Source organism: Echeneis naucrates, chromosome 6 (genome assembly GCF_900963305.1).
Source record: "Echeneis naucrates chromosome 6, fEcheNa1.1, whole genome shotgun sequence".
In the NCBI taxonomy this organism is placed as follows: Eukaryota; Metazoa; Chordata; class Actinopteri; order Carangiformes; family Echeneidae; genus Echeneis; species Echeneis naucrates.
In genome coordinates this window covers 16509257-16523023 of record NC_042516.1, presented here as the reverse complement: position 1 = coordinate 16523023, position 13767 = coordinate 16509257, and the positions used below count along the sequence as shown (strand labels likewise).

The 13767-nt window shown below is 48.6% G+C and overlaps 1 protein-coding gene across 1 annotated transcript; it reads right to left on the bottom strand.

The window, feature by feature from the left end:
- Nucleotides 1-2309: 2309 nt before the first annotated feature.
- Nucleotides 2310-12627, bottom strand: atn1 (atrophin 1). Its single transcript, XM_029503804.1, has 10 exons — nt 12426-12627; nt 10357-10489; nt 9704-9805; nt 9225-9344; nt 6162-9007; nt 5780-5996; nt 4118-5636; nt 3441-3584; nt 3081-3261; nt 2310-2702 (listed from the first exon to the last, which is right to left on the bottom strand). The coding sequence occupies exons 2-10, from the start codon at nt 10381-10383 to the stop codon at nt 2669-2671; spliced, it is 5190 nt and encodes a 1729-aa protein (XP_029359664.1). The 5' UTR covers nt 10384-10489; nt 12426-12627; the 3' UTR covers nt 2310-2668.
- Between the last annotated feature and the right edge of the window lie 1140 nt (nt 12628-13767).

The following is a 13767-nucleotide window of genomic DNA, read 5'->3' as shown; positions in this document are numbered from 1 at the left end:
AAAAGCGCAGTGAAGATACTCTGCTGGAGGGAGAAATGGGACAGGGACTAAACCAAATTAGACTCTGTGCTGTGTTCAAACACAAATCTAAGATATATGACAGTGTTGTGCCGTCTGTGGCACTATTTGGAAGTCAGTGCATCTCATTTGAACTTTTTGCCCGAGTGTCTTTGCGCATACTTTCTTTGATTAATGGCACAGGGGAAAGTTAAAACTTGCAAAGAACTATTGTTGTTACAGCGATACACATGTGACTTTTTGGCTTCATCTTACACACTGAGCAGCAGCTGCAATAGGCACTACAATAACTAGACACACGTTATACATCAACAGACAAGGAATACTTACTTGTCTGTTGAGGCAAAGAAATATATTTCATTTGGGGAAGATGTTTATTAGACTTACATGGCTCTTCTTCCATTGTAATTAAATGGGCTAATTGAAACTCTTACAATGCAGATTAAAGCTGTCCCTGATTAGATGAGCGTGCGACTTTAATCATCTTTTTATAAAAGAACGGTGTTGATCTGTGGCTTTGTTTGTTTAATCTACTCAAATTGGTTTCACATGTGGGACCAAAATTGCTGGCAAGTTTTAAGTATTTTCATTTTCTCTTCTGCAACAATGGGACCTGTTATTAATGACAAATGCTGACAATGACAGACACTTAAAAGCTGCGTGATTTAAATGTTATCTGACAACGCACATCAATCTTATACACAAAACCCTTTATATCCGTTACTAGAAAGTAGGTCAATATGATAGAAGAAGAATTATTTGCAGTTTTTTCTGTACTGAATTTGCAAACTGCAGCTGCTTATAATAACCTTTATTTGCATTGAAACAATGTAAAATTGCAAGGAAACAAGGCTGCATGATGCCAGGCCGATATAAAATGTGGCGCTCAAAGTAATGTCTTCCATGTTTCATCCACACCTTTCGCAATGTCCTCGTCCACCCTGAGAGAGGACTGATGAAGAGCTAAGAATATCACCCAGATGTGATGTCACCAGAGGGGAAAATCAGATTTGTCCTGCTGGAAGATACTTTACATTATGTTGACATAGTTATTCAAGGTGACTTTTAATGACATCCAACCTACATAGCACCTCGCAGTATGCATATCATACGTTATAACTTGGGTGACATCCAGTATCACTATCCCTGCCTGTGATGGCTCTCACAGATGAGACTATCAATCAATGTCACATCAGTATGAGGAATTTTTATTGCATAGAAGAAAAAGAATGCAGACTTTAGACATTAAAGAGATTCTACTCAGGCAACATAAGTTGACAGAGTGCACCGTTATGATGGAAGAAGGTTTGTTAAGCCACATCGACAGGTCGTGACATCTGTGGGGTGGCAGTGGCTCCGTGTTTGAATGTGAAGGCAGCGTTCACTGATCTGTGTCCGCTTGAAGGGGATTCCTCCAGTCGGACACGGTGAGAACACATACAGCCCTGAGCCTTCAACAGCGTCTGTAAATCACACTCTCACAGCTCCTCCTCCTCTCTCCTTTTCCTTTTTCTCTTTATACGTATTTTTTCTCTCTTCTTTTCCTTTCATTTGTACAGTGCAGTAAAGGAATGCTTGCTCTACAGGGTGGCTGCTGTTCACTGAAGCAACTCCACTCCTGTATCTCACACTCATCCCATGTGTCTCTTATTAGCTACACTCAACAAAAAGAAAGAAAACCGGGCAGTCAGAAGGAGAGAGAGGGAGGGCATGGATGAGGGGGGAGGGGGAGAAGAGTGAGGAATTTGATATGCTTTGTGCATGAGTGACTTGTATAAAACAAAGACAGGGCAAATAGTCTGAATGTATATAAGGGGAGGGGGAGATGTGGATGGTGGGGGGGTAGTGCACCCATGAATACACAAGAGACTAGCAAAAAAGATTATAATTTATTTTCAGATTTTTTTGCCTTCATTTGCATCTTGTTTCACAAGTTAAATTGAAAATAAAAAATAAAAATAAAAACTGCCTGCCATACCATGAAAATGTAAAAAAATAATACAAATAATATGTACTGTATATATAATTATATCATTATCAACAAACAGACAACATTAATCATAATAACAATACTATTGATCAGAAACATAACATAACACTAAATTGCTGGTCTCATGCATATACAACACCCCTCAGGTATAAAAGAGGGGGTGGTTACTAAAAATAGAACAAAAAGTTCCACCAGTTTGGATTTAAGCGCCTAGCTACATGCAAAGACATAAAAGAGACTCATGTACACATTCCTTCTGGCAAAAGTATTTTACACATACTGTACTTCACTATAGCCGCCCCCCCCCCCCCCCATCTAATATACTGTACAGAGCACAAAACAAAACAAGACTGGAGTTCAAGAACATAATGCGGGGAAGCGTTGGAGTCTGGATCTTCACCATGGTGCAGTTAGCAGTGTCTGTGTGCAACATTTTCACGCCCTCCTCCCTCCTTTTTCTTTCTTTACTTTTTCTTTTTTCAAATCCTTAAAAAAAAAAAAAAAAAAAATCTTTGTTGTCTTCGGTGAACTCCCCGTCCTTTCGTCCAGCATTTGTTTTAAGTCTTTGTTCCTTCAGTGCTTTTGATTTGCTTTATTCGTTTAAGTTTGCAAACACATTCTCGCTCCATGCTCCTCCCCCCTCACCACATCCCAGCCCCCTCACAGGGTTTTGTCACTCTCTTTTTTCAGGTGACTAAAAGGGCAAAAGAGGGAACGAAAGAATGTTAGAGGTCAAATGTTCAGTGTAACATTATACAATCGACTATATCTATATATATCTGACTCTATCTACTGTAGAGTTCGATAAACTAACCAAACAAAGTTTGGTTATCCTCCAAAAACATTTTGTAGAAATATTTCTCTATTCCTCTGCAAGTCAGTTGTTGCAAGCAGTTCGCACAGAGCGCAGAGGAGAAGACTGTAGCCAACACACTGCATTAACGTGGTCATTTAACACCCCATTGAACATGAGATGGAGATTATCAGTAAAAATAGTGAGTAGTGAACCAAAATGAACCAAACCCTAACCCTTAATCCATGTTTCCAATATTGACACATAAAGCATCCTTGCCTGTAATACTCGTCCTGGGTGAGAGAGTGGTGGTGGTGGTGGTGGATCCACTGCTGTTCCAGGGCCAGTCTCTGGATCTGCAGCTCTGCGCTCTGGGCCTGCTGCATGGCCTGGAGCTGGTGGGCTGCGGACATGGGACCAGTGAGGGAGGACGGCTGGGGCAGGTCACGGAAAGGAGCACCTGTTGAGGAAACAGGGTGGAAAAGGGGAAGAGCATGCAGGCAGAGAAGGGAAGGAAAAAAGGAGCGTGACAGTCAATCATGATTATCGTATCTAAATTCTCTTCGTAAACTGTCTGCACTGTGGAGTTTTTAGAGAAAGAAACTGAACGAGTACATGGACGAGGAGCCTTCTCCTCACCGAACAGCTGTTGGCGGAGCACCTCGCTGTCAGTGAGGGGGTGAGATAGGATGGGGGTGCCTAGCGTGGCTCCTGGATATGGGAGGCGTGCCAAAGGAGACCCCGACGCCAACGGGTCCATCAGGGGGTGAACCCCGCCCGCCGCTGGATGCCAATGATGTAATAGGAAATACAGGAGATATTTAATATGAGTCGAAGCATCAGTGTAAATTCAAATTAAACACTGTAGGTCAAAGAGCTCCACTGTCATCCACAACTTAATACAATAAAATGACTGTTGTTTATTGTGAGTCAGCCTGATGCAAAAAAACGACAGTGCCCAGTTGTTTCTCCCAAAATTCATATTCAGTACTCGTAGAAATAAATGGACAGATGGGGCTCTTAGGGAGCAGATGAGAAGAATAATATCAGCCTTATCCTTTAACTCCAGTCATTCAGTCATTCAGTCAACAATTATGTTCGACATATTAAAAAAAAAATCAACAATGGCACTCTTCGATTTGTTTTAACGGTTGCTGGACAACAATGGACATCTGTGATCTACAGAGAATTGCTAGTATAAAAATCCTGCTTCCTTGAAATAATTACGGCTACATAATGTTTTCAGAGTAGCACATCTGTGTAATCCCAAGACAGCTGATAGTGACAGTCACAGCATTGTTAGTAGCAGTGGGTACCTGTGTCTTGCTGGTGCAGGTGGAGATGTGAGTGGATGTGTGAATGCTGGTGATGATGAGGCGTCACATTTAGCATCTGAAGACGTCCCAGATTCTCTCCTCCACCTCCTCCACTTGTTCCTCCTCCACTTCCCCCTCCTCCTCCTCCGCTTCCTCCACCACTTCCTCCCCTTTCTCTCTCCCTCTCTCGTTCTCTCTCTCTGTCCCCAAATGCAGGCAAAGCTGCTCTGTCTCTTTCCCTCTCGCGCTCTCTTTCCCCACTCCTGTCTCGCTCATAGGAAGCGGGAGAGCGAGTGGGAGTGGGGTAGGCCTCTGGGGGAGCAGCAGGAGCTGGGGCTGGTGGCAGATGAGAGGAGAGGGAGCTTGGAAAAGAAGAATGGGGGACTGGGTGATGAAGTGAGGCGGCGTTGGAAGTTGGCGGTGCAGGTGGAGGAGGAGCTGGGGGTGGAGCTGCAGGGGCTGTGGGGGCTGTTGGGGCTGCAGGTGGTGCAGATGAAGGGTGAGAGGTAAGTGAAGGTGGGAGGAGAGATGAAGGGGGGGGATTTGACAGGGACTGTGGTGCAGGAGGGTTGGGTGGCCGAGTTACTGGAGCTAGGGTTGGGTTCTGGAGGTGCGGAGGGCCGGGGGGAGCTGGGGGTGGAGGAGTGCCATAGAGTGACACATCATTGGCCCCCCCTGCACCTCCTCCTAGCAACAAGGAATGAGCATGTGCATGGGCATTGGCATGGGCATGGGCATGGGCATGTGAATGCGAGTGAGCCAGCGCGAGAGCTGCAGGGTCAGGTATGGATCCTGGGGGGTAAACTCGCTCATCACTCTTAAATTCAAATCCTGGCTTCATTCGTTCTCGATGTGCAGCCACTGCGTGAGGAAAGCCAACTCCTCCTAACCCTGCACCCCCAATCCCTCCAGGCATTGGACCCCCTGGCACTCCAGGGTGACTGCCAACACCTGGACCACCTTCAAGGCTACCACCATACAAAAAGCCCAAGATGGCTGCTGCTGTAGCTGCATCAGTAGGCAGGTGGTGCGGGTGGCCTAAAGCATGATTTTGGAATTGAGGAAGGAAGAACGATGGATGGACATGGGGGTGGCCATGGTGAACCTGTGGGTGGTGCGCCTGGGCGCGACTTGCTGCCCCAAGAGGAGACATTGCATGAGGGCGAGCATACTCGCTCAGGGTTCTCAGTGCAGGGGTGTCCGGGCCCAGGTAAGGCCCTCCTAAACCTATTCCTAGGGCCCCCTGTGGCCCTCCAACCACTGCTGATGCCCCACCCATGGATGGCAGGAGGAGGGAGTGGGGGATCGAATGAGAGAGGCTGGGGTGGAGATGGTGCGTTGGAGGAAGGTGAGCATGCGGATGTGAGTGATGGTGCTGGGGGTGAGGGGGAGGGTGGGAAACAGGGTTGCCTGAGGAAGAAGAGGAGGAAGATGAAGGGTCAAGGATGATAGAAGATGAGGAGGGAAAGAAGAGTGAGGAACCCTGGCGGCCCCCTCCAGTGGCACCGACATCCTTCTGCTGCTGCAGAGAAAACAGGAGGAGACAGTAAATCACATCTGTCCCGCTCTGCCCCCCCCTTCCATTAAAGTGATGACTATAAACTAAATTAAATCCACCAAATCTGACACACTTTGTAATTATCACGCTCGATGTGTGCACACCTGTAGATGTCGATCCAGTTCCCTCTCACGCTCACGCTCTCTCTCTCTTTCCCTCTCTTTTTCCCTTAAGTCTCTGGCCCGCTGCTCCACCTCCCTCCGGGCCCGCTCGATCATCTCATTCCTCTTCTTCCACAGTTTGGAGCCGTCCAACGGGACAAAGAGGACATCACTGCGGGCACAGGAGTTGCCGCTGCCACGGTCAAGGACCTTGTGAAACCTAGAAACACAGGACGCGTCATTATTGCAGCCATCAGGAGTCTGTATCGCCATCATAAAAATGATCATTACTGGTAATCATGTCTGCTCTCATAGAGAGGAACAGAACAAAGTGATACAGACAGAGTAATTTCTCAGTGTTTTGTTTTTTTTTTTTTTACTTTACCGTGCTGACTGGCTGGCATGGATGGGAATGTCTACAGGTTTGGGTTCAGGAGAGGGACTTCTTAACAATGGTGGTGGGCTTTCGCTCTCTTCTCTGTCTTCGACTGGTTCTTCCTTGATGACTGGTGTGGGAGGTGGGCCTGAATCTGCATGCCCATCTCCACCAGGGAGTGAAGAGCTGGTGGCAGGGATGGGGATGTTGTTGTTGGCAGAGTTACTAAGAGGTGGAGGTCCTTTTGACACATTTTGAGGTGAGAGTGTCTGCGGGTTGGTATTACTGCTATTGGGTGCACTATTGTTGCTATTGCTGTTGGTCATATTACTTCCACTATTTCCATTTGAGTGGTACGTTCCACTGAATGAAGGGTGGCTGTTCAAAGTACCATGGAAAGGGGAGGGGCGACATCCCGGTGAACAGCTGGATGATACTCCCGGTCCAGGAAGTGGCATGTTGGGTGCAGAAGACGAGCCAGGCGGAAAAGATGAGAAGCCTCCCATCGGATTGGTGGACGGGCTGGGTAAGGGAGATAGGGGTGTTGGAGGAGTTTGGGCAGAGGACTGGTAGTGTGGGGGACGTACACTGGCGGTCATACCTGAAGTTGGGGGTTGGGCATGGGATGTTTGAGGTGTAGCTAAACCGGGCTGAGATGGTGGTGGAGGGTATGGAGGATTTGGAGGGTGTACGTGATGGCTGGAAGAGGAGGAAGGAGAGAGTGCAGGAGGTTGGTTTTGACCAGCACGGTTTTGGTACAAAGCAGACTCTCGTAGGTTTGAGTCCCTGTCTCTGTCTCTGGGTGCAGACTGGTAGTGAGGGTGAGATGGGTGGGGGTGTTGGGTTCCCCCAGGTCCTGAATACTCTCGCCCCAGGTTTGGAGTTACACTGGGAGAGCTGAGGTACTCTCGATTTGTGCCAGTGGAAGGAGGTGCGCCTGCTGGAAAGTCTTTTCCTCCAGTGGAAGGATACTCTCTGTGAAAATGGTCGGTTCCGGAGGAGGAGGTCTGTGCCTGGTCAATGGGAGGAGGAAAGTCTCGGTTGGATGAGTTTTGGGTATGGGGGTGGGGGTGTGGAGGCAGGGAGGAGTGAGAGGGGTGGCTGTGGTTGTTCTGGGGTGACGCAGGTGGGTCTCGGTTCAAGATGGGGGTGACAGGTAGCCCACTGGTTGAACTTGGAGGGTTTCCCTGGGGGATGGAGCTATTGTTTGGGTTACTGTTGCCTACAACCTCTCTTGTCTGGCCCCCAAACTCCCCCCATCTGCCCCCATCTTTGTCTCTAGGATGCCCCCCTCCTGGTCCATTGGGGCCAAAGTCTCTACTCTGATTTTGGTTTTGCAGAGGAAACTCCCTCCCTCCTTCACGTTCTCTTTCCCTCTCTCGCTCTCTGTCTCTGAATGCAGGGCCAAAGTCTCTTCTTTCAGGACCCAAGTTCGGCCCATCTCTCCCAGAACCACCTTGGAACTCAGACCGGTTCTGGCCCACCGGCAAACCTCCAAACTCCCTTCCTTGGATGTTGTTGGGCCCACCCATCCCACCACAAGCACTATTACTATTGCCCCCACTACTATTGTTGCTGCTGTTGCCAATAGGAGCAGAGAACTCCCTGTTGATCTCCCTCCCCCCACACTCCCCCCTCACTCCCCTCTCCCTCTCTCCTGCAGCCCCCCTCTCTCTGTCCCCTCCCCCTCCGGCATACCTGGGAAGGTACTCCCTGTGGGGGTGAGGGTGAGGATGGGGGAGGTAAGAGGGGTGGGAGGAGGAGTGGCGAGAGGACGGAGGGTTGTAAACGGAGGGAAGTTGCTGCTGCTGCACCGGGGGCTGGTGCTGTGGCTGGTGTGGGTGGTGGTTGCCAGGGTAACGGGTGTAGCCCCAGCTCCCTTGGCAACCAGTCGCTGTGCCACCCTGCCAGCTGGTGGAGCTGTAGTGGTGAGGGTGGGTGGAAGTCTGGGTCTGAGGCTGGGACTGCGGTTGGGGGCCAGTTTGTGGCAGCAGGGAGGGAGGGGCAGACTGCGCCTTGTCCAGGAGTTTATCTGCTTTTTCTATTTTGTCTCTTTCTGTCTTAACCTCAGCAGGCAGGTTTTGTCCTGCGAGCTCTAAGGGTTTCAGGGCAGGTGGGGGAGGGAGTGGAGGGGGCAAGGAGTGGGGAAGGTTTGGGCTGTTATGGGAAAAATCTCCTCCAGAGATAGTTGTCTTGGTCACACACTGTGTGCTGGCTTTGGAATTCATTCTGCTGCCACTAAGTGTACCATCGACGCCCGTCGGTCCACCATACTCAACTTTACACATCAATTTGGAGTCCAGGGAGAAATATGACTTCCTCCCACTATTGCTGTCATTTGATGAATCCCCTGCTCCGCGGAGTGAGGGAGTCATACCAGAGGAAGAGCATGGAGTGGAGGGGGCCTTAAGAGAAGGACAGTCTTCTATTCGTGCATCCCCATCTCGCTTTTCTCCGTCCCCACAGGAATCTTCCCCTCTCCCTTCTCGGAGTGATCGCCTATCTTCTCCTGCCACCTTCGCCGCTCCCCCTTCCTTGCCTTTCTCCCGTTCTCTCTCCCCTTGCTTTGGTGAAACAGGGCCATCGGAATCAGAGTCCAGGCTACCCAGTGGGGAAGCAGAGAGACTTGGGGATGAAGAGCGATTGTCCTGGTCTATGTCCCGCCCACTGCTCAAACTGCTGCTGCTATTGGCCAGGCTTCCTACAACTGAACTCCTGCTGCCCTGGGATTGGCCATCTTCGTTGTCACTTTCACGGGATTGGCTAGCAACTGAGGTTGGAGGTGGGACAGTGGAAGGAGCCGAGCTGTCAGTTGAGTGTGTTGATGTTGGAGGGTTTGGGGTAGAGACTGAATCCTGACAAGAAAAGATCATTTGAGGTGGGTGAAGCACAAATCTCGATTTTAAGAATGTATTCGACCTGCTTGTGAATATTCGTACACACATATAAATATGAAACCAAACTGCATCTCTTCAAGGGTTATAGACATGACAAAGCCTTCTGAATGGTTTAGCTGAATCAAAGCTTTATAATTGGTCTTTACATAACAGGTTGATGAAATGTAACACAAACCTGAACTTTCTGCCTCTTTGGAGGAGACACAAGTTCCTCCCCCTCACTCTCTGATGAATCATGCCCTTGTGATCTGCGACTGAAGCGATTTCCAGCCAATTCCTCAACAGCACCTCTTTGCTAAAACAAGACAAGACTTAAAATTCTGTGGAGATGCTTTTGAATCAGTAATAGGCCTCCTTCTGTTTTTAGAACAAAGCCACATTTCTGTGCACACATGCAAAACATCAATGTCAAACATGAAACATCAAAGATATTTAAAATGGCGAACTATAAAACACACGTTTCAGCAACACTGACACTGCAAGGGTCTATGGCAATCACACTGATGACTCATTCACCGACAGCACACATTCATACACACAATTCAAATCACAGAGAGGTCTTTATTGATAATAATTCTCTTACTCGCATGCACACAAACTTATGGCGAAAACAATTACAGGATAAAATGAGGGACAAAAGAAGTGGAGTCTAACCGGTTGTCGGTCGTTACGTTCAGGGCGAGTGGGACTGGGATGTGGGCGTCTACCCCTTCTTTCCTCACTTGCCCCGCGCCGTCGCCCACTGCGCATGGGCATCTGCAAAGCCCAAAGTCCATCAAAAGAGGAGAATGTGGATGGAAGGGGAAAGCATTGAATGTTAAAAACACAGTACAGTTGGAGGATATGCAGAGAGAAATGAGGCAATGCAGTGATTGTAGAGCAGATAGAGTTAATAAAAGCCAAAGGAAAGTCAAGTTGGTGCAGTTGAAGGTGGAATGTAGCAAGGGCAACAACAAGTAGGAAATAAAAGGGAGAGGAGGGGAGAAGGAGGTGAAAAGAGGAACAGGGCATAACAGAGGGAAGGCAGGACACGGAGGGGAGGGACAAATTGTCAGCAGAGAAAAGAATAAAGTATAAACATGGAATCTCCTTTTTTTAGACCACATTGCTGCATCTCACAACCAAAATGAATAATTTACGTCTGAAGCACTTTGGCTGTTTTGAAATCGTATCACATGCTGAACTAATTACAATACAGACACACTGCCAAATGTAACACACACAAGAATTAGGCAGGTACAGAATCCCTTCCCATTATGTCAAAAAATACAACAAAACAAAAAACAAAACATAGACCTTGCTCATACCGATTCTTTGTGTGTCCGTGTTTTCATTATTTCTTCTTTATAAATTCCATTTTACAACACAAGCCATTGCAGGGACTAAACTGGTTTGTGTTGCTTTCTGGGGCTGCGTGTTACACCATGAGAGCTACCAAACCTGCAAAGAAGCATAAACAAAGAAGGTATTTTCAGTCTTTTTCTATATAGAAATCCCACAGACAGAACAACAAAAAAGAACATTAGTCGATGTGCAGATGCAGTAACAAACAGTTTTTCTTGCTATCTGTGGAAGGTGGAATTTGTGACATTGTGAAAACATCTGAGTTTACAAGAGAAAAAGCTCAGTTACAACATTTAAATTCCCAGCATGCTTCGCACTGTATCAGAACAACTGCTTTTCACTGTGCTCAAAGCTGTCTCCTTCTGCTGTCTGCTTTCACCACACCAGCCAAAACGTACAGGCACAATAGTTTAACCCGCTCACGCTGACAGAATGCACCGGTTGGGGTCGAGTATAAATGGGAGCTATCACACTGAAACCCAGATAACAGATGCGGGCCAGAAAAAGGTGCAGGCTGGTACATTGCATTTTGGATGGCAGCCTGCAGGAGACAAGACAACTCCAGCCAACATCTTGGGAATTTGGGGCCACACCCCCCCTCCCCCTCTTCCACCTTCACCACAACAACGCAAACCCACAGCCACTTGTGGTTAACCCACATGACCTGGTTATGGCCAGCAGAATTGTGCTTATTTATCCAACCAAGCAGGCAGCCATTAAGGGAATGCACAATGTCAAGATCCTTTATCCATCTGGGTGTGCCTGACAACATAGGTGGACTACTTTGCGAGGCCTTGTCTGATCCATTCATTCATGTACTGCTATGATGAAAAAATGTCTCATGTATATTGAATGAGGATATAAATAGTGCACACCGCTGCATGAGAGGAAAAAGGAGATATATTTGGCTGAACAGTTAGCACGACTAATCTAAGTGCACACTCTGCTGTGTAGCCACCAAATATGTGTATATGTGTGAGTTGATTAAGCAAGTAAGCTCCTGTAAATCCTGTCGCTGCTCCACTACACATGGCTATGCATGAATTATTATTGCATGCTGAAGTGACTGATTCAGTCTTAAGAGTAAAATATATCAGTCACAATCACTGCACATACCTCATATGCACAATACAGTGGCACCTATATTTGCAGGCAATGCAGTGTATGTACAGTCACCCTAATTAGCATAGAGATGACTAAGTTTATCACACAGGAGTGGAAACACGCGTTTCTTTATCGACAATGCATCTCAGTTACAGGTGGCATCCACTGGCCGGTCTGTGGTCCACTGACAGGTTCCTGGCCACGGCCAGTAAACAATTGGGGCACAAACACAGCGCTAATACACATCAGCATTATCATTAGCCCTCACACAAACACACACACACACACACACACACACTCACGTGGACACGCGCACAGCATATGCATTATCAACAAATTGCCCACTGCATGTGATGCAAAGCAGCAGCATGCAGTTGCTCTGCTTACATCACCAGCAAGCGGGCACCGCAACGACTCTTCTTCTTTCTTCCTGAGAATTGTTATTGATACACATGCAGAGGAGGAGACCGGCCGAAGCTCTGCTGCACAGCCCGGTGCGGGTCCTGCCACGGCGGATCACTGTGCACGTATACGACGGAGGGAGCCGTGCTGAGCAGCACATACATGTTCGCAATCAGAATGGATGCCTGTGTGGTGCTCTCTCTCCCTCTCTCTCCAGACGTTGCACATCTTAAAAGAAAAGATGACACGGAATGGCGAATCATGGCATTTCGCACCGGCTCTCTCTTTCCCCTCTCCTCTCCTCTCCTCTCCTCTCCTCGCTGGAATGTGGGTGCGTGTCGTGCACTCGCATTAATTCGCATTAATTCACCGGGACGTAATTTTTCCCCTATATCTCGGGAGCGTGATGATAATTAAGGCACAAAGGAAAGAAAAAAAAATGGGAGGGAGAGCAAAAAACGTGGCCAGCAGGAATAAGTCCAAATGCAGAGTATAAACATCCATGTTTTTTTCTCCTTTTCCTTACCTATGATATCCAGCGATGCGTGCTCCCACTCTCACTCTCCCTTTCCTTTCTGTCCCCCTGTTTTGTCGTTTTATGTTGCGCGCTGACACGCACACCTCAGAGCCCAGGCGTCTGTCAACACAGGCTGCTGCTGGCTCATATTGCATCGGGCTCCGATCATAACAATAATGCAGAAGAAATCTCTTTCTATTCGTTGCAGGGGAAAAAAAAACAGGGGTGCCAACTGAAGACTGTACAAATTGATGCGTACCCTCGCCTCTTCCCCACCCCCTTTCGCCCCCCCTCTTTTTCTTTTTCTTTTTTTTTTTTGCCCCCCTTTCCCACCCCCCTTTCCCACCCTACCTACTCCCCCTCCTCCTCTAAGACGACTTGCACTTTTTTTTTCACCCCTCTTCGGTCTTACAGTCACAATTTTGGCGGAGGGGTGAGCCGGAGAGAGGGATGCACGTCGGGTGAGAGAAAGAGAGAGAGAAGAGGGCGTGATTTGCATAAGGAGAGAGAGAGAGAGAGCGAGAGAGAGAGAGAGGGAGGAGGAGGAGGAGGAGGAGGAGGAGGAAGCGAGGTGCGGAGAGAGGGCCAAAACTCTGAGGAGGGAGGGAGGGGACCAGGAGGGAGGGTCTCTCTGCTCCCTCCAGAGTCACCTTTACTGTATGGGAAGGCTCCGCTCCTGCCCGAATGACTGGCTGCTCGGCCTAATCTCGCGATGAACCCCGCACAGACAGAAATGTCCAACGGGTCTTTGTTCTTGAAGACCGCAACACGGGCCGGTATGAATGTGGACTGAAGAGAAAGCACAGTGCTGTTTATTTTTTTTAGTCAGGAGAGCGTTTTAATGTCAGAGTCAGCGGCCTAACAAAGAAAGCTCAACTCATTGGGAAAAACTCAACAATCAAACAGATGAACAAAGAAAGCTGGGCCTCTGTTTTTTCATGTGTGTGTCTGTGTGTCTGCCTGTCTGTCTGTCTGTCTGTCTGACGGGGGAAAGCTTGCAGCGGTGTGTCCAGTCAAGCGGCTCTGCAGACCTCCTCCTCCTCCCCTCTGCTCCTATGTCTCTCTCTCTCTCTCTCTCTCCCTCCCCTTCACGCAGCCCCTGTCCCGTCTCCTATTGTGTGGTTACCATGGAAACCCGACCGGAGACAGTGCCCCGTGCGCCTGCGCCGCCCAGCCGTCCTTCATTGTCGTCATCCTCACCACCGCCGGCGGCAGCAGCAGCTCGAGCGCCGACAGGAACTTCCCCGAGCCCTCCGCGTCGCGCTCGCGCTCCCTCTGCTGCGCGGTCGGCGTAAGACTACGAGCGCGTGCGGCCGGAGGCTGCGGCGAAGCCACAGCGGCCGCGTGGGAC

Coding starts and splice junctions, on each gene's coding strand:
- atn1 (XM_029503804.1), bottom strand. CDS start 10,383: ATGAAAACACGGACACACAAAGAATCG. Junction 9,806..10,356: donor CACGGACACACAAAGAATCG/GTATGAGCAAGG, acceptor TGGGCTTTGCAG/ATGCCCATGCGCAGTGGGCG. Junction 5,637..5,779: donor AACTGGATCGACATCTACAG/GTGTGCACACAT, acceptor TCTCTGCAGCAG/CAGAAGGATGTCGGTGCCAC.